We start from the raw sequence: 21975 nt of genomic DNA, 5'->3' as shown, positions 1-21975 counted from the left end.
AGTACAAGAAGGGCACTGGGATGTTTCCTAAATCAGGGGTCCACGACCCTTAGGTCACAGATTGTCACAAGTGAGCAAAGCCCCATTCATGTACGTGCGGTATCCAAGCAATATGCAAAACCATGCCCACTGGTCCATGGGTAAACCGCCTTCTACAGAACCAGTTCCTGGGACCCAGAAGGCTGGGGGCTGCTGTCCTAGATGGAAGACAGATAGATGGTTGGCCTCAGATGGAGAAAGGTTTAAAGGTTTAAAAGGACAGCATTAGTATCCCAAGTTTGATTTAGAAATGGTCTAGAACCCAATATAGCTGATACCTTAATATTCTGTTGACCTATCCTAATTAGTACAGTAGAAGTACAATTCTGGATTACTGGATTATTTTCAAGAATAATTCTAATTAGAACAATAGGAGTAATCTGAATGAATGAAGTATCATACCTGATTCCAGACAAGATTATTTGTACATTTAGTACAGATTAGTTTGTAATACATCATTTAACTACTCAGGCAACCTCCAATGACATTGACAAGAGTAGTCCCAAACAGCATAACTGAAATTTCAGAGAAAGTCTATCCCAGATTGAATAACATTCACTTGGGGAGTGAATGATATTCTCATGGTATTTCTATCTTATCTAGGCTGCATTTTAACATACTGGCTATCAAATGGCTTCCAGTCAGCTAAGCAAGAAACTGAAGGACCAAACTTGCAAGGACACAAATTCCAGTAAGTAGATTTATTATTAGTTAATGACCCCCACAGCAAAAGAATTCCAGAAGACTGCTATCCATCCTGTACAATCAAATAAAATCAGGGTTTAAATTTTGGCACCTCTCCACATAATGTACAGGCTAGAATGTACAGGCTTTGGATGTAATCTGACAATTCTATAATTCAGGAATCAGCAATGACCCAAATAATAAATCAAACCTGCATCATTTATATGCAACAGATTTAACAAAACTGCATGTCACATGAGAATACTGATGTTCACTTCCTTTATGGAAAAGTAGCCTCAATTGGTGAAATTTAGTTCAAGGAAATAATCACCTGGGGGAGTTTGCTTTTGTTTTCTCTTCTCTATTCAAAATTGGCATTATCTAAGCTCCAAACTGCATCTCATTTTTTTTTCCTGCAGAAGGTGCACCCTCATGGCTTTGGTGCATACATTCTAATTTGCTTTCTTGAAAAATCTCATTTGAATCAAGTTCAATTCCTGCTGAATTGCTGATCATATCCATGCAATTTTCTTCATAATAACATGGAAGTGATTTGCCATTGTCTTACCTTTTTGCAACTATGCTGAAGAAGCCCCAATGTTATTGCCTATCAAAATTGATTTATGTATATTTTCAAGTAAAATGGGAGTAAATTCTTTAATTAAGGTGACTCCCCAAATTCAAATAAATTTGTTTTTAAGTCACTAATGCAGCTTGATAAATGAACTAGTATATACACATTTTTTTTGCTTGCAGATTAGCAAAGTTAAATCTAAACATTATTGGATTTTTTTCACATGCTGGAATTATTTATATCTTTATTTTGCTGTGTTTATATCTCAATTATAATCCTAATCCTTATTGCCTAATCTTTATTCTTTCATTTGAGAGCTCATGTTTACTGTATTTAAGCACCCATTCTTTCAAATTACAAAGATTTGGAGCTTTATGCTTAGTCAAACATCAGTGAGCTTTACTAAATCAAATTCTATTGACCAAAAAAGTTTAATAAAGGTTCTGGGCATGGACTTTCAAGATTGTCAGCTACTGGGCAAAGTTCAGACAAATAAACATCTGAGAGAAAATTTACACCATCCAAAGGGTTTGATGAAATAAAATGAATGAATGAATGAATGAATGTAATCTTTATAACAAGTTAACTTCCTAGGAACAAGATATTTTGCGAAGAGTTTAGGAAGTATTCTGAGTCTTAAGAATTATAATGGAGTGTTCTAGAATATAGACATATGTGCTAATCTTAGCTCCTTGTGTTTCCAAGTTATAAGAATCTTGTACAGCTGGGTAAATCAAGACCTTTGGGACTTTGAAGAGATGACACTGAGCTTGTCGATCAGAAAGGTTGGTGGTTCGAATCCCTAGTATAGGTCTCCTGCGTGAACAGGGGGTTGGACTAGATATAGTCAAAATCAGTACTGAGCTAAGTAAAGAGTACTATGTCGCAATATGACTGAGGGAGGGAGGGAGGGAGGGAGGGAGGGAGGGAGGGAGGGAGGGAGGGAGGGAAGGAAGTTAAATGCTCTGATTCTTTGAGAACTCTCACATTATGCTATATCAAGCTTCATTTGTTTGAAACTAATATGGATTAATTGATGATCACATCTTGAGAAGAGGCACACATATTAACCACTTCCTCATAAACAGTAAGGTAAAGGTAAAGGTTCCCCTTGCACATACGTGCTAGTTGTTGCCGACTCTAGGGGGCGGTGCTCATTTCCGTTTCAAAGGCGAAGAGCCAGCGCTGTCCGAAGACGTCTCCATGGTCATGTGGCCAGCATGACTCAACGCCAAAGGCGCACAGAACGCTGTTACCTTCCCACCAAAGGTGGTCCCTATTTTTTCTACTTGCATTTTTACATGCTTTCGAAACTGCTAGGTTGGCAGAAGCTGGGACAAGTAATGGGAGCTCACCCCGTTACACGGCAGCACTAGGGATTCGAACCACTGAGCTGCCTACCTTTCGATCGACAAGCTCAACGTCCTAGCCCCTGAGCCATCGCTACAAGATGGTAAATCTTTGCCTCACTTAATAACTTCCATGAAGAGAGCAAAAACCCTGCATCTTCACTTCTAGCTCAAAGCATGAATACACAGTTGCACCACCTAACTACAAAGTCTAAATGCAAATAGAGATAGTCTTTGACTTACAATAATTTGTTTAGTGACAATAGCACTGAAAAGTCATTTATGACCGTTTTTCACACTTACAACCGTTAACAGCACCACAATGATCACATGACCAAAATTTGGATGCCTGGCAACCAACTCTATTTTTGACAGTATCGCAGGGTCATGTGATCACATTAGTGACCTTCTGACAAACAAAATCAATGGCAAAGCCAGATTTGCTTAACCGTGTTGTTAACATAACAACTCTAATGATTCATGTGACAACTGTGGCAAGAAAGGTAAAGTGAGCAAAACACACTTAACTGTCTTGCTTAGCAACATAAATTTTGGGGTCAATTGTTGTCATAAGTCAAGGGCTACCCGTATCCCTCCAGATGTAAAATTAATAAGCTATACCTATACCTTCTTCTACCCTTGGCCCTTCTTCTAATATAAGCTTACCTTACACCATTGCTGGAATATTTAAATCAAAGTAACACATGTAAAAATATTGTGAACACTCAAAAGCACTATAGTATTAAACAAGAAATGTATACAAGATAGAATAGATCCTCTTTCTTTAATGTACAGGAATTTCTTCCACTTATTATCTTTCGTTGGAAAAATACTCAGCAATCTGAACCCATGCATACAGCCTGGGATGGAGAAGTCCAGGACTGCCATGCAAGCTGCTTAACTTGCTATAAGGTTCTAGCTCATTGTGTCTCATGAAGGAAACTAATGCAAAACACCCTCTCTTTTAAATATTATTATTAACTGTGTGGATGTATATCTGTGAAAAGCCTCGGCTATATAAAATATAAAGGTACAAATTGTTAATGGATTCAAACTTCTGACATTTCCACATCCAGTCCTCATAATTTGATTCCACAGAGGACAGTTGAGAGGGAATTATTAAGCTGTGTCAGCAAAGGCAATTACCTCCAGTGCAGCAGAAGGCTTCTTTTTAAGTTCTTCACATTTTCGGAATTTGCAAATCTGATGTCCAGTTTTACGGTTCCTACAACTGCTGCACTGCTCACAGTTTATTCGTCTTCTGCAAGGAGGACACATGCCGCATCGTTTTCGTTTCTTTTTCCCTGAATTGATGGCAGATGCCAATTCATTCTGCATTGGGTACTCTGCTAAGCCAGCCATATGGAGTGCACTTTCTGCCAAAAATACACCAGCAGGGGTCATAATGAAAAGGCCAGGGTTGATGGGAAAAGCCCCCAGGTAAGGAAAATCAGATGGGTTGTTCATTGTTTCAGCTGTTGAGACAGCTTCCATATCTGAGATGCCCGTCCCATGGTCATTAGGCAGGGGGATGTGCTCCTGGACTACTCTTTTGAGCAATTCTGTAGACTGGGCAAACTGTTGCAAGATGTTCTGTCCTTCCAAAGAAATATCTGACTTGCTCAACATGTCAGAGATGGTTTTGTGCTTTGAGGTAGAATTGCTTTTTTCAACGATTGCCTCACTGCTGTTGGTCATAGGGACGCATTTCTCTGAATGTTCACTTAATGAGCTGCTGCTACCAAAAGCAGAGTAATGGGACAGTGGTCGAGACTTCTTAAGACTTTTGTTCAAAGGTTCACTAATTATCCCACTTTTGTTCCTTCTTTCCAAGTTGATTGAGGGCTGAGAATCACCAGAATTGTTGCTTTTTTCCAACAAGCCTGGCTTGATACCAGCATCTTGATGGGCGACAGGATCAGACATCTTTCTTTCTCTTTTTTTAAACAAAAGGACCAGACAAAGCAACCAGCTCACTTACTGTAGAAAATGATCAATCACAATAGTAAGAGCAGTAATCACAAAAAAATGGAAGGAGCAAGATCTGTCCTCAGTGTAATTTCACAGTCATTACAACATCTCCTGCAGGTTTCATATATCACACGTAGCTCTGAAAGTAAAAAAAACAAAACAAAAAACAGAGAGGAGAGGAGAGAGGTTAGCAAACCGCTAAAAGTTAGTAACTGCTAAAACAAATAGCTTCTGTATTAGTGTTCACTTAACATTTCCCTTATACAGTGTTTCCCTGAAAATAAGACCTTGTCTTATATTTTTTTGAACCCTGAAATAAGCGCTTGGCCTTACTGCCATGCACCCAAAAGCCCGATTGGGCTTATTATCAGGGGATGTCTTATTTTGGGGAAAACAGGGTAATAAAGTCAGGAGGCATCACATAGTCAGAACAGATATTTCCATGTGATTTGTATCATTAATCTAAATCTTACAGAATTTCATTGGATGACTTACCCTGGGATCTGACACTGCTTGTAAATATAGGTAGCAGACTGCAACAATACAATACATGAAAAACAAGAAACTAATTCAATTCTTTATTTACAAACTTCTTGGCTCTATATCTTCCCTTCCTTTAAGGGTACTCAGAAGATCATTTCTCCTACAAGTATTGTCCCTGATGTGACCAAGCAGGATAGTTATGAATCAGCCATTTCATATTAATTTAGGAAGAAGCCAGCTTCTATTATTAAAAAACATAAATTCTAAATTGGGAAACAAGTGCTGAAATAAACCACAATTGTTAATTTGCTATTTATTATTGCCCATTTATTTTTAAAATGATAAATAATTTTTATACCTGAGAAGAAAAGAATCTGTGTGCAAGTCCAATTCCAGCATTTTTACATAGGTCTGGGGAAAACTCCTGCCTGAGAGTTGTTATGGGTAGACAAGACTGAGTTAGTTGAACAAGTACTCTTACTGGATTAGACATATTGTTCTATGGTAAGAGAGATGAGATATCTTATTTATTCAAGAAAAAACAAAGCTGAACGAAAATGTATAGTCGGCAAGAATGTAATCTTAAGGTACTGAAAGAATATGCCAGCATGAATGAAAGCTCAATGTATGCAAAAGTTCCTAATAACATAGATATTCTCTACTTCTAAATATAAATGTCACAAAAAACTTGATTTTTTCACTTTCAAACAAAAGCAATGTGCTGTGAAACCCCAAATAGGTTGCAGGCTGCAGTATGGAATCTATGAAGGAGAAAATATGCAATAATATTTCAAATTTTCATAATGTCCAGTTTATGTCTTTGAATAGGAAATCAGACTTGCAGTTAAGACATTCATTCACATGAAAGGCAGCAATGAATTTGCAAGGAAGATGCAAGGCAACAGAGATCTTTTCAGAGGCTATAATAATGGGGGGGAAAATTCAGCAAAGGTTAAAGTAAAAAGGCCAACTAACCCAGTGAAGACTTCAGTACATCTTGGATCTCATTCTGAGATAGTCAGTTTTATTTCTATTATATGCAAATAATCCATACTATGAAGTCATAAATAGAAACTATGCAAAAAATCTCTTGAAACTTAATTTATCTTTCTAGATACTTGATAAATTGGTCTTCCAGTCTGAAGTGGTAACTGAGATAATGCAATTTCAAAGGTAAAATTTCTTTAATTTCAGAGGGCGCTAAAGCATTTGTAAACAATAAAAGGTTTGCCCAATTTTTGAATAGGATTGAAAGCAAAGCATAGGTGTTCTGTAACAGGAGATCTCATAGCCAAGGCACAATGGCAGATTCTCACTGTCAACCACAGTAACATAGAGATCTTTTTACTTTCTTTAACTGTGACACTGTCACATTGTGAAAAGGAACAGTCATAAATCCAAATTGAAACATACAGGTGAAACTAAAAAAATTAGAATATCATGCAAAAGTTCATTTATTACAGTAATGCAACTTAAAAGATGAAATTAATATATGAGAGACTCATTACATGCAAAGTGAGATAGTTCACGCCTTGATTTATCATAATTTTGATGATTATGGCTGACAGCTCATGAAAACCCCAAATTCACAATCTCAGAAAATTAGATTACATGAAATCATTAAAAAAAAAAGGATTGTACATAGAACAATATCGGACCTCTGGAAAGTATAAGCATGCATATGTACTCAGTATTTGGTTTGGGCCCCTTTTGCATCAATTACTGCCTTAATGCGGCTAAGGTGCTATAAAAGACCAGGATGCTTCAATAGCGGCCTTCAGCTCTTCTGCATTGTTCGGTCTCATGTCTTTCATCTTTACGGTTGGGCAGGTACCAAGTCCTGCTGGAAAATGAAGTCTCCTGGTAGACGGCTGTGTTGACCCTGGACTTAATGAAGCTCAGTGGACCAACACCAGCAGATTACATGGCTCCCCAAATCAACACAGACTGTGGAAACTTCACACTGGACTTCAAACATCTTGCAGTGTGTGCCTCTCCATTCTTCCTCCAGACTCTGGGTCCTTGGTTTCCAAATGAGATGCAAAAGTTGCTCTCATCAGAAAAGAGGACTTTGGACCACTGAGCAACAGACCGGTTCTTTTTTTCTTTAGCCCAGGTAAGACACTTCTGACGTTGTTTGTTGTTTAGGAGCGGCTTGACAAGAGGAATATGACATTTGACGCCCATGTCCAGGATCCGTCTGTGTGTGGTGGCACTTGATGCACTGACTCCAGCCTCAGTCCACTCCTTGTGAAAGTCCCCAACACTTTTGAATGGCCTTTTCCTGACAATCCTCTCCAGGCTGCGGTTATCCCTGCTGCTTGTGCACCTTTTTCTTCCACACTTTCCTCTTCCACATGACTTTCTATTAATGTGCTTTGATACAGCATTTCGGGAACATCCAACTTCTTTTGCAATTACCTTTTGAAGCTTTCCCTCCTTATGGAGGGTGTCAATGATGGTTTTCTGCACAACTGTCAGGTCAGCAGTCTTTCCCGTGATTGCGATTCCTATTGAACCAGACTGGGAGACCATTTAAAGGCTCAGGAACCCTTTGCAGGTGTTATGGCTTAATTAGCTGATTAGAGTGGGACACTTTGAGCCTAGAATATTGAACCTTTTCACAATATTCTAATTTTCTGAGATTGTGAATTTGGGGTTTTCATGAGCTGTCAGCCATAATCATCAAAATTATGACAAATCAAGGTGTGAACTATCTCGCTTTGCATGTAATGAGTCTATCTCATATATTAGTTTCACCTTTTAAGTTGCATTACTGAAATAAATGAACTTTTGCACAATATTCTAATTTTTTGAGTTTCACCTGTAGAGATGTCAGTTTTCCAATAAGTTTTCTTACTCATTCATATTTGTGTATCATCACCATATCTATAGCACTGTATGCACTGGTAGTTGAGATACTTTATTTGAAAAACAATGGATAAAAAAATTAAATCTAGCCTATAGAACAAGCAAACAAAAATATTTGCTATGTGGAAAAAATATTTTTAATGGAACTATGGAGAAATAAACACTAAAAAATAAAACAAATTTTGAAACTGCCAAGCTTGCTTAAGTTGAAAAATTTTGATCCTGAAAAAAATGGCAAAATGCAACAAAATGTATACAGTCAGAATTGTTTCTTCATAAATAATCATTCTTTCAATTTTTTAAAAGGAAAATGTTTATCCCTTTTTTTTTCTCATCTGCAAAGTGTGCATGACAAGAGCAGAATATTTTCCTGATACCTTCGAAAAGGAAATGCTTCTGCAAGCAAGCTTCAAATTTCAGACTGAGATTATCAACTTGCTCTATATTTCTTCTAGCCAACAGATCTGTTCCTTGTGATATGTTGTTGAATTTCAGAGAAGCAGTACAAAATACTTTCTCCTTCTGCCAAGTTATATTGCAGTGTGATGTAAACAATGTTTCTGCTACCAATTTTCTAGCATATGCAAAAATTTCAAAAGACAGTTATAATAAATGGCAATCATAAAGTTATAGCTTAGCTAGTCCAGCTTGTCAGACATGACAACATGTAACAGCACCACCCTTTCCACCGAGATTTCATTTAATCTTCATTGGCACTTCATTAGGAAAAGTACGGAGCATCCAGGAACCAACACTCATAAATCTCACAATGTATGGCCCAAAGTAATTTCAGCTTCCATTTCATAATCCAAATTGTACAAATGTGACTAACAAAGATATCAAGATTCTCCTTTATACTGTAGTTTCAAGGATGAATCCATCAAGACCCTCTAGTAAGAAGGAATTACATTTAACATATTCCACTGTATATTGCTATATTTTGAAGGAATGTAATATTAATACTGGGGAATAGCTTTCCATTTGGTCTCTGGTGATCTGACTGTTTCTTTGGACCCATTATATCATTTCAGGAATTGAAGTATTTTGAAAAAACTATGTCTGGTAGAATGTTGCCATCAAAGAACCTTGTAAGTTCCAAAGGTTCTCAAACGGGCACAAACCCTTTGTGAGCAAAAGAACAAAGAATTACTATGGATTGATAAAGAAATTATAGTTTCCCCAAGTACTATTGTTAGATTCCTTCAAAACATAGCAATATACATTAAGAAAAAGATGCGGCTTTTAAAATGTAGGACAGTGGCTAGTAAATTTAAAGTAATTCTTACAACGTCGTACCAATTCATTCTTACATACCTATGACAAAATATTGGTGAATATTTTACTTCCCATTTAATCCTAGAGAATTAAATGGTTTTGATATATCCTCAATATCTTGTGTCCAGACAAGAATCTTCAAAGTTAAGTTTCAGGACACAGACAAAGCCCTAAAGCCATCAAACAAACAGTAACAAAATTAGAATTTGATTCTAATCTTCTTTTCTCAAGTTCAACACTCTCTCTGCCACTGTATACTTCACCACGATTATTTCCAAGATTGATCTTTCCTACTACTGAAAAAGACTCAAATGTACTAGGTCCACAAGAAACATCTACATCTCTTCAACCTACATGCAGAGAATAAAACACACACTGAGAGAAAATTTGCATGAAAAAATTCCACTTCTAATAATCTTACATATCCAGTTCCTCTACTGGCCTTCATGCAGCATTAGCAATATCACTTTACATGCTTTACAGCACTCTTGGAGTGGTTTACAAATGTCAATATATGATAAAATAGACAATGAGTTAACCAGGTTATGGATGAAGATCAAGGACCTAACCAGATGTCACGTATGGGCATATTTTAGGCAAACACTGTGAATAAAGAAGACATAGAGTAAATAAAGAATAAAGAAGTACACTGAGGGCATATGCACCAAGACAAATTCCTTGTGTGTCCAATCACACTTGGCCAATAAAATTCTATTCTTCTATTCTAAAGAAGACATAGGCCTTAATTGCGGAAGGTCTCTCTAATAAGAAAGCAAAACAGTGCCAACAATCCAATAGGAAAAGCACTGACAATACAAGCTAATCAAAGTTTACACAGCTTATTGCTATGAAGCCAAATCTGCTGCCGCCATGATGGATGCTGCCGTCTATTCCATTAGATATGCAGTCATGCCGGTACGTCTACAACAAGTAGATTCTTTTTGTAAATCTACTTGGTGAATAATTCCTGCTGTATTGAGAGACATGGCTAAAACTCATCAAAAGCCAACGCAGAAATAGGGACAGTTTTATAATATAATAAACAGCTACAGTGACAATTTTATTTGAAATAACATACGTCTTCAATATGGCTACAAACCTCACTCTTGCACCAAATGTTCATCATAGGCACAGACACATTTGAAAAGCAACCATATCTATGATGATTTAGCTACTTAAGTGTGCCTCACAGCAAATGGTGTTAATAGAATTTGCTATTTAAGTAAATGGTAAGCTTTAGCATGGAAGACTATACCACTAACTTACTAACTTTAGAGGTATTTGGCCAACTTTTTCTGACCATTCAAAGCATGTACATTCAAAGCAGTTAGAGGATACAAGAACAAAAACTTTTTTGGCCATCCTTACCAAAAGGTATGGATGGTCCCACAATGTGTCGAAGTATTGAAAGGATCAGCAAATTTACTACTGGGGGAATGACTACTGTAGTGGAATAATAAATGACAATATTAAGTAACCAAGCATTACTGTTCCCTGCAGTGGTAAACACAAGCCTGTGTCCAGAAAACTGTTCAGAATAGCTTCTGAGATTTTGATTGTCCATTTGGTTGCTTAAGCACTTAGGCTTCAATTTCATTTAGGCTGATGTACAGACTTAACCTACAGAAGGTCAAACGTTATTTACTTGTGGATGAGATTTAAGAATAGTAAAATCCTGAGCTTTCAGTCATTTGAGGGGGAAGAATGTTAAATGCAAATGTATAGTGTTTGTGCCAATTTATATTTGCATAATTATATAATTGTCAAAAATGGAAGCATTTGGGCAGTAAAATCTTGATATAATGGACAAATCTTAATGCAACGTACATTGGTCCATTAAACGGGATGGAGTCCAAACAAAAAAACATGCATTGTACTCCTCTCTAACCAAATTATGTCAATACTTTAAAAAAAACCCTGCAGCTTAGAATTCCAAATCCTAGTGTTACAATTTGAGTCTGCAAGAATTATAAAATCACCTGGGGCAAGAGCACTGCAGAAATCTTATACTAATTCAGCAGGAAGCTCCTACGTCCCTCATACAGAAATCACTCTCCAAATATCTAACATTTGGTTTGGTTAAACAATGAAATGGGGAACAATATACAATTGATATGCTTTTCTTCTATATGTTGTATATACTTTGCTTTTCAAAAAAAATTAGGATTTGGGCCAATGCTGCATCAGATTTAATAATGACATATTTGTTGAAGCTGGTCTTTGTGTGAAATGATTATTTTCTTTTTCAAAACAAAACAATGGAATTATGAAAAAATTGCACAGGTGCAATATTTGATTTCATATGCCTCATTTATAACAACACATAGTTCTTGTCATTCTGACCAATTTTATTTACAGTTTTTATTCACAGGTATACATAAGCCCATCACACTAAGTATAACTACATTCTTTTTCATTAGATATAAAATGTGCAGTCAATTGGCTGGTATGTCCTAGTAACGTTATAATTTGCACCTTTCCATCCAAATATAATTTATTCCACATTATTGAGTATTAATTTTTGACTCCATTAAAGAAGTTCATGAATTCATTCACAGCAGACTTTACCGTACCTTTCCTCCCAAAAAAGCTCTCAAAATGAGACACAAAATCCATTAAGAATTTTCCTTAATTTTATTTATGCTTAGCATATTTTGTATCTTCTCAAGATGGCTTTAATCAAAATTATGATTCATTCTCTGTGATAACTGTGAGAAGGACTTCAGTCTCTACCTACAGAGGGTTTAATTCATACAGAAAAATCATACATTGATGCAATACTTAGAAAGTCTTCCAAAAAGCTGCAAACATAAATCATACATTTATGCAATAGATAGAATAAACTTTTTTATTGGCCAAGTGTGACTAGACACACAAGGAATTTGTCTTAATGTGCTCTCAGTGTACATAAAAGAAAAGATACGTTCATCAAGAATCATAAGGTACAACACTTAATGATAAGTCATAGGGTACAAATAAGCAATCAGGAAACAACCAATATCAATATAAATCATAAGGATACAAGCAACAATTGTTTTTGTTTTTTTAGTTCTAATTATCCTCTGAAGTCTGTGTCTGTCTTATTGGGTTGCAGAACCAAACCAGACAGTTATAGAGGTGCAGATGACAGACTCAATAATTCCTCGGTAGAACTGGATCAGTAGCTCCTTGGGCAGTTTGAGCTTTCTGAGTTGGCGCAGAAAGAACATTCTTTGTTGTGCTTTTTTGATGATGTTTTTGATATTAGCTGTCCATTTTAGATCTTGCGATATGGTAGAACCTAGAAATTTGAAGGTCTCTACTGTTGATACTGTGTTGTCTAGTACTGTAAGAGGTGGAAGTATGGAAGGGTTTCTCCTAAAGTCTACCATCATTTCTACAGTTTTGAGTGTGTTCAGTTCCAGATTGTTCCGGTCGCACCACAAGGCTAGTTATTCAACTTCCCGTCTGTATGTGGATTCATCGTCTTGAATGAGACTGATCACTATTGTGTCATCTGTGAACTTCAGTAGTTTAACAGATGGATCATTAGAGATGCAGTCATTGGTATACAGAGAGAAGTGGGGAGAGCACACAGCCTTGGGGGGGGGGCTGTGCTAATTGTACAGGTATTTGATGTGATATTTTACAGAAAGACTTGAAAGTATGCTACCTTGGCATATGTGTTTTAATTTTTGCTATCTGCAAAAAGGTTTTGACTAAAAAAAACACAACTTCAGTAATACAAACTCATACAGTAAGAATTACTAAGATTAAACATTATGTGATTATAACTCTGAACTTCAATATTGTACTTAGAATGCTCAGACTGTGTTACATAATTTTTTTCATTTAGCATTTTGAATAAAACCTTATTCTTGAAAAACGATTCTTATTCAAAAAGGAAAAATATTCAGTAGCAGATTTTTCTTCTGCAGGTTCCTGATTACGCACAGTTGTTCTACTCAGAGAAAATGGTAACTAGGATTATTTTTTCTGGATTTTTAAATTTTTTCCTTAATACGTTAGTACCTTAAGCAGCCTCTGTAATTTAGACTCGAAGAATAATTCCCGATGAATTCAGTAAGTAAAAAAAAGTAAAGATGGCCTTGATTCTTGGTGACTGCATTCATGTAGTTTTCTTAAAGCAAAAATCATTTTTTATTATTATTTTCTTCCAGATTTTAAACTTCTCAGTCAAGCCAACAGTCCTGGAATTCCTTCAACAAACTGTCATCTAAGTTTTACTATTTAGGCTTTGAGATAAATCAAGATTTGAGCTGTAGTGGCGCAATGGTTAGAATGCAGTACTGCAGGCTGACTCTGCCTACTTCCAACATTTCGATCCTGAACAGCTCAAAGGTTGACTCAACTTTCCATCCTCCTAGGTTGGTGAAATGAGGACCCAAGGTTGTTGGGGGCAACAGGCTGATTCTGTAAATTACTTAAGAGTATGTTGTATAGCACTATGAAGTGGTACATAAATCTATGTTCTACTGCTATTGCTATTGCTAGGTGCTGCCACCAGATAAGGCACTTCAATTCAACAGAATTCAGTCACAAAGCTGGCATGCACTCGATAGAACGAATCTAACATCTAGCCTAGAAATGGGAATTTAAAAATAAGGCTCATCAAAATCAGTGAGTTTGGGCCAACATAAATCTTTGGGCCACAAGATCCCATCTTTGTAAGCCCTCATCCCATTTGCCTAGTTTCACCGCACTATGGTAAAATGATTAAATGAAGTTAATGCATAATTCATGAACATGAAATAATCTTCAGAAAGTTACAAGAAACACTTCCTTTTAAAACCCATACGGCCTGCATTTACCTTGGCCGGGCCAATGATGATATTTTAAAAATCGGGTGGGTGGGGGGAAGCAGGGTACTGACTAATGAACTTTCAAGTTGCAACCTTTTGCTGATATGAACAAACCAATCTGTAACTAGAAGGCCCTGGAATTGAGAAGAAGGCAGGAAAAGATTTGCAGCAGGGTGTTTATCTAAGTGGCATGCAAGAAACTAACCCTTCTCCCAACTTCTTTTCCTACCTTCTCCCAACTTCCACCAGTATACTATTAATAGATAATTATATACTGTAAGGTAACAACTGTACTGTATATGTTTTTATTGCTTGTTGGACTTGCAATCAAAATGAATTTATGAATAGCCTCAGGAACATAACTCATTCCTAAGTAGAACAAGGTCTATACTTTTTTCAGCTACTCATAAATTCTGTGCTATGTATTTTACTGCTCTTTCACAACTGCTACTGAACAATGAGATGCTCAGACTTATGAAACTAGAACATATCTAAGGATTCTTGGATTTCATGAAACCAACCCTTACCTCCAGATTTCTCCCTTATAATCAATCTAGTAACAACTAGGGTCATCATACTTTTTCTAACAAACAACCAAACTGAGGACAGGCACTAATTACTATAATTCTTAGGAAAAAACAATAGAATTCAGGACTACAAAACTTGAAAACTTCTAGAATATTGCAACCACATATCTAGGCTAATTGCCTTACACAATCACAGGTAAGTTTCTATCCTTTGGGGCTCAGCAGTATAACTGCGATCATATTCCAAGGGACCATATTTGTTTCTGCTATTTATACAACGTATCATTGGTTTCCCACAAGATGAAATAAGGAAATGATTTTTTACTGCTGATGGTTTCAGTATTCTTCAACCTCCAACTCTTCTCCTAGAAGTACCGAATACATCTAAATCAAATGGTTTTATTTTAGAAAAACCAGCTGTAAAAACATTGTAATTAGTTCAGTTGAGGCAACCAAACACAACATCAGTTCTCTGATTTATTTTAAAGTGATTGACTTGTGTAACTAGTTGGAGAAATGATCTACCTTAGTATTTGAACCTGAAATGTAAACAGCAGCAGAAAGGTATGTGGCCTGTTCTTCAATTTATCTCAGCACATTAAATGATATTCCATATGAAATCCATCAACAAATCTTCAGATTCCTCCCTGGATAACGAAACACAGAAGAAAATTATTATTATTATTATGCATTGATCATTTTATGCTTCTTATCTACAGTAAACAATTAGTTCAGTTCCCAGTGTTTATCAGCTACAGGTTCTCCCTCTTTAAAATTGTTAATTTTGGGCCCAACATTTATGGCTATCTTTTATTAATAGTTTGTTAAACATTATGGTGATAATGTCTGGTGGTGGTAATTTCTCCTTAGTCAGTTTTAATAATGTTACAAATTGTATATAAGATGCTGTCCTATTAGTATTATAATCGAAATACATTACAGTCCTTTCCAGCAGCAATTTAGATAAGGTACAAATTAACAGAGTTGGAAGGGACCTAGTCCAACTCCTCCGCTCAAGCAAGAGACCCTATACCATTTCTGACAAATGGCAGTCCAATCTTTTCTTGAAAGTCTCAAGTGATGAAGCTCCCACAACTTCCAAAGGCAAGCTGTTCCATTGGTTGATTGGTCAGAATTGTCAGACCAATTGTCATAAAGTTCCTCCTCATTTCTAGGTTGAATCTCTCCTTAGTCAGTTTCCATCCATTATTCCTTGTCTGGCCTTCAGGTGCTTTGGAAAACAGCTTGACCCCCTCCTCTCTGTGGCAGCCCCTCAAATATTGGAACACTGATATCATGTCTCCTCTTGTCCTTCTCTTCACTAGACTAGCCATGCCCAGTTCATGTAACCGTTCTTCATATGTTTTAGTCCCCTAAAGCATCCTGGTTGCTCTCCTCTGCACTTTTTCTAGTCTCAACATCTTTTTTATAGTGTGGTGACCAAAACTGGATGCAGTACTCTAGATGTGGTCTTACTAGGGCTTTATAGAGTGGTATTAGTACCTCACTTGATCTTGATTGTATCTTTACTCTTTAGACATCACAGGGACAGTATTGTCTTGAGGTTTAGGAGAATGTCTCCTGTAAATTACTCAGGAAATAAAGCACTACTGCATTGCACCATTTTAAAAGATTTCCATTGTAAATAACAGGTCACTGAACCCATTCAAATTTCACTACCAATGGAGGTTATAGCTAGAACTGCTTAAAGACTGGAATGAGGCATCTCTATGTTCTAATTCCAAACAAGAAGTAATATACAAGTTTAAGAAATACATTAGTTGAAGGTTTTTTTGTAAAAAAAAAAATTAAACATAAACAGTATATTTTTTTCTTTTTTCTTTTTTTTTTTATTGAAAGAGTTTTAAAAAACAAAAACATTTTTCCCCCTTTTTTCCCCCTCCCTCCCAAAAAAACAAAAACCCTTCCCTCCCCGGCTTCCCGGGTCAATCACAAGGTATTGTTATACATAAACCAAGCATAGAATAAAATTTTCCCTTCCAATCCAAATAACCACATCCAAAGCTTTTCATCTCCCAACCCCCTCCCCATTACATAAAATAACTTTCTAATTATTCAAAGGCAATCTGATATTTCTTAATCTGATATCTGTTTTGTAGATAATCAATCCATTTTTCCATTCAATTAAATATTTTCCTGCGTATTGTCTTTTAAAAACGCTGAGATTTTAGCCATCTCAGCCAAATTAATAACTTTCAATATCCATTCTTCTATTGTAGGTATCTCTTCTTCTTCCAGTATTGTCCAATCAACAGTCTTGCTGCTGTTATTAAATTCAGAATCAATTTAGTCTCAATCCCTGTACAATCCGTTATAATTCCCAAAAGGAAAAATTGTGGCAGGAACTTTATCTTCTTCTTCAGTACATTTTGAATAATCCACCAAATTCTTATCCAAAAGACCTTAATTTTCTTGCAAGTCCACCAAATATGAAAATATGTAGCATCATCACAATCACACCTCCAACATTTCGCTTGGATATTAGGATACATACATGATAATTTTTTGGGATCTAAGTGCCATCTATAAAACATCTTATAAAAATTTTCCCTTAAATTCTGTGCTTGTGTAAACTTAACATTTCTAACCCAAATTTTCTCCCATGTTTCCAACATTATTGGTTCCTGAATATTCTGTGCCCATTTTATCATACAATCCTTTACCAAATCCTTTTCCGAATCTATTTCAAGCAACACATTATACAATCTCTTTATATGCTCCTGGGTCTGATTTCTAATTTGCTTCATTAAATTTTCCTCCCTTTGCATTATACCAATTTTTTGATCTTCTTTCCATCTAGCACTTATTTGCCCATATTGAAACCAAGTATAATTCCTCCCTTCTTCATTTAATACCTGTAATGATTTTAATTGCAATCTACCTCCTTCAACATACAAAAGTTCTTTATAAGTAATCATTTCCTGTTTCTGTTCTATATTTATATTCTCTATTGCATGCCTAGGGCTCGCCCATATAGGAATCTTGTATTCTAATTTATAGGAATATTTTTTCCAGACCCGCAAAAGAGCACTTCTCAACACATGATTCTTAAAAGCCCTATCCACTTTTTTTTTCATAAAATAAGTACGCATGCCATCCATATAACAAGTCATAACCTTCTATATTCAAAATTCTTTCCAGTGACTCCAGTGACGTCAAGGCTCCAGTGACGTCACCCTCCTGCTGGGTGCTCTAACAGAGCACTCCGTGTTAGAAGATTGTAAAACTCAGTGAAACAGAAAAAAAAATCACTGTTCACTGAGCTTAGCATAATCTCTGGGTGAAAGAGGTTATCAGAGTTGTGGAAGAGTGGCAGGTCTGACAGGGGGTTTGCTCTCAAGAGCGAATTTTCCTGGATTTATGACCCCACCGAATTCCACTCCCTCCAACTTCAGCACGCTCCTGTTTTTATCAGGAAAAAGGAGTGGAAATGTCGCTTCTGCTCTAAAGGACTTATTAAATTGATTGATATTCTAAGCAGACGGGAATTTCACAAGCGTTCGATCTTTGATGAAGAATCAGCACGGCAAGTACCGACTCCCTTTTTGAAACTTGAAACCTTTGTCTTTGATTAATTGACTTTTAAAATGGCGTCTGAAAGTGAAAGTAAAAATTTTTAGTACGATGAAGCAGCGTTATTTGTGGATTGTTACAAACAGAACAGTATATTTTTTTCTGAATAGAGCATTGACTGAGTCAAAATTTACAGCTTATAACGTAAGTACTTTCCAAATATAATTTATATATTTCAATTTCTGCCATAATATTCACTTTTTTATTTTTCATCTCTACTTAATATTTAATTTATAATTAATATTACCATCCGCCCTAACCTCCAATCTTAATCTTATTTCATTTCATTATCTTATTTCTCCGTTTATTACATATATTTCTCAAAATCACATTTATAAATCATCATCAATTTGTTTTCTCTTATTTCCTTTTTTCTATTGAAACCCTTTAATTTAAACATAGCTATTTCCATCCTTAGTTTCTATTTTTTTATTACAGCTTGATATTTCACATTTATCTCTTAATGTCAATTATTTTCTATGGTGGACCAATTTATAATTTCTTATTTCCCTATTAAATCATTTTACCATTTTACCAAAAACAATGTATTTCTTCAGTTTTGTTTTTCACACCATCTTTTTCAAATACAAACATTATCTCTCTTGCTCTTATTCAATTTCAATTTCATTTGAAGTTCCATATCTTAACCTCTTCTAAATATATAATAAGATCATATTAACCCTTCTACCATTCTTTTTGTATTTCACAATTTATATCATAATTCAGTTTTTACAATACTGATATTAATACAATTCATTTGATTCTATAAGTATATATAGCATATTACCTTTCCTCCTTTCCCTTGTTTCTTCCTCATTCTACCATTCGTATTACAATCACAAATATTAATATTAATAATAATACAGTTCACTTATAACTATAGGCATAGATCATGTTACCCTTCCTGCTTTCCGTTAAAATTTCCCTCCCTTTATCCCATTCTCTCATTTTTTTATTTTTATAATTATTATGTCTTTTCTTCTGTATCTTTTCTTTGACTTTTAAATCCTTTACTTGTCTAGTTTGCCCTAACTTCACATCTGATCTATTCTCTTTTTCTCCTCTCACTTTTCTTATTTCCCCACTGTTGATCTCAATGTAATCATTAAACTTTTTGTGCCTAATCCTTTTCCCTTTTCTTTTCTCTCTTGCTTCGTCCTATCTTCTCTATTTTTGCCACTGTTAATCCCAGTGTAATCATTCAAAATATTTTCCTCTAGCTTTTTCCCCTTTCCTTTTCTTCCCTTAGTTTGCTTCTTTTTTGTAGGTTGTTTCCGCTTATCCTTTTTTTTTCATTGTTACTCCCAATGTAATCATTTAATTTTTCATCATCAATGTCTTTATCTTCAGTGCTGTTTTCTTGCTTCTCACTCTTACTCTCTTTATCCAATTGAATATGTCGTGACACAATTTCTCATTTTCTATCAAGATTAATGATACACCCATCATTTTAACCATCTCAATTTATTCCTGCCACATTTTGACATTCTGGTTTGTTTTTAACTCCAATTTACAGTTTTGTTATTTGCCACCTCCTTTGATTGTCGAGATCAAACAGTTTAGAAGAAAACAAATCCTCCTTCGAACTTCTCATGGCTCTTGTTGCTCAAGGTCACGGTAATTTTTTCCAGATTTCAAATTGTTCGTTGTAGTGCTTTTTTTCTGCCAGCAGATGTCTCTCTCCAATCCACAAGTTTCAAATCAACAGTCGCAAAATATCCAATTTGTGTATTAAATCCACTTATCAAATGTTTTTCAAGTTTCTTCTTTCGCTTTCTAATTTTATATATCCCAAATTCCAGTTTAAAATCCAATTTCAAATCCAATTGAAAAATTTCCTTTACAGGGCTTTTCTATTTTGAATTTTTCTGTTTTTTCTTCAAAGTTCAAAACTTTTAAGATTATGTCCAATATTGTTCAGAAACTATTTTCTTTCGGGTTTCTTTTATCTCCAAATCCAATTTCCAATCCAAATATCAAGCTCCATTCTGGGCTTTAGTGCTTTAACTTCTGTTTTGTTCTTCTCCCTTCATTAACATTCCCCAACACCAATTAGCTGCCATTTCCTCGCTGGGACTTCTTTTGAAAATTTCTAAAATACTTTTTTACCTGTGAGTTGGCCAATCACTCACCCAGTACCAGTACTCTGTCCAAAACACCACACCTGCACAAATTTTATTCCGGTTTGCCCCAGCTTCATGACAGCCACCAGCACTGCTGGATCGAAGAGTTTCCTCCGACCTCTGAAGAACTTGCCTGTTCCTCTTGGTCACCCGAGGTGCCTTTCCTTCTTCACAGTCCCTACAAGACGGATCCAGTCTGAAGACCCCCCGACAGCGGTTTGTCTGGCTGGATTTTGGCAAGGGTCATCGGAGCCTGCTATTTTCCAGCCAGTCTCACCATGATGCTTCCGGTTCTCACATTAGTTGAAGTTTGAAAGGTGTAATTGCTGGTAGGCTTTGTTCATAATGTTTCTCAACAAGAATTTTTAAAAAGTAAGCCTACTGATTTTGTTTCTTCATCAATGAAAGGTTTTTATACTCTGCTCCCCCAAAAATAAGACCCAACTGGAAAATAAATCCAGCATGATTTTTCAGGATTCTCATAATATAAGCCCTACCCCCAAAACAAGCCCCAGTTAAGATTGTCAGCCAGATGGGGGCATTTAGTAACATATTTCCCCGAAGATAATATCTAACCAGAAAATAAGTCCTAATGCATCTTTTGGAGCAAAAAATAATGCAAGACCTGGTCTTATTTTTCGAGAAACATGCTATATCTTAACTTTAATAAGACAATGAAGAGCCACATGCTACTTCCACAGGTTGAATTCAACTATCTCTCCAGAACGCTAATTAGAATAAATGTTGAAATGAATCCTGATGAGTCTTAAAATATTTTTGATTTTGCTAAAATTTTCAACAGGCTTCAACAAGCATCCGTTTTTTTCTAGTTTGTTGCCTATAGTTTTTCTAGAAAACAGGTGAATGTTTACCCATAGTATCTTTAGCTTGTGAGCTGTAGCATAAAATCTTATCTGTTTTAGTAAAATTTGTTACTTAGAAAAGGTAGTACTGAATTTTTTCTGATTAATAAAAATAGTAAATGTTCTAGCTCTAGGCATCAAAGCCAGAAACTTTGAAGAGTAATTAACTGTGCATATAGTAAATATATATATAAACATCAACTCAATTAACCAATCAAGATGTAACAACACAGCTTCAAACATCAACTCCATTAACCAATCAAGATGTAACAACACAGCCAATCAATCAGCTTACAGCAACTAAGCCAGCATTCCACAAACCCCCACCAGTATTTATAGAGAAACGGCAGTTATAACCACGCTTTGCTCGCATAAGCACGAAGCCAAAGACTCCAGCCTGAAGATGACATGTGAGACCTTGTCGAAACGTTGCCTAGATACTTTCAACCTTACACGGGAAAAGACCCAAATATGCCAAAACCTGCAGGTGGCAGCAATTTGAAAATCTTGCCTGGACCTAAAAGTTAACCAAGACCAAGCATGGTTAGTACTAGGATGGGAGACTATGTGGAATATCACATCTGCAAAATAGATTGGTAAGTTGGAAAACATCCTAGAAGGTGGCAATGGTATACTACTTCCATACTTTGAAGAAAGAAAAATATGATAGGTTGAATGTACAGCTCCTACTTTTTGTATGTATTGCTAATATTCATGTTTTTCTGGGGAAAGTTTTTAAATCAGTTTAAACACAAAGAAAACAAGTGATTTATTGTATCCAATCTTTATTACTTTTACACCTAGCTCAAGGGATGAATAT

The 21975-nt window shown here is 35.8% G+C and overlaps 1 protein-coding gene across 20 annotated transcripts in view; it reads right to left on the bottom strand.

Moving 5' to 3' along the window:
• Positions 1–21975, bottom strand: part of CXXC5 (CXXC finger protein 5) — a 136999-nt gene that overhangs the window by 26578 nt on the left and 88446 nt on the right. For 17 of the 20 annotated variants that reach the window (XR_009154310.1, XR_009154311.1, XM_058176248.1 and 14 more), the window contains 2 exons: positions 15101–15222; positions 3793–4756 (listed from right to left, as the gene is read on the bottom strand). Coding sequence is in view for 18 of the 20 variants with exons in the window: in XM_058176248.1 (XP_058032231.1) it covers positions 3793–4572 (780 nt within the window). In the remaining 2 variants the exon portion in view is untranslated. Of the gene's footprint in view, positions 1–3792; positions 4757–5458; positions 5600–15100; positions 15223–21975 lie in introns of all 20 variants that reach the window. The other 3 variants (XM_058176241.1, XM_058176254.1, XM_058176247.1) reach the window with 2 other exon arrangements.

This window comes from Ahaetulla prasina, chromosome 3 (genome assembly GCF_028640845.1).
Source record: "Ahaetulla prasina isolate Xishuangbanna chromosome 3, ASM2864084v1, whole genome shotgun sequence".
Lineage (NCBI taxonomy): Eukaryota > Metazoa > Chordata > Lepidosauria > Squamata > Colubridae > Ahaetulla > Ahaetulla prasina.
The sequence above is the reverse complement of the archived record's forward strand: the minus strand, read 5'-3'. Positions and strand labels throughout refer to the sequence as shown.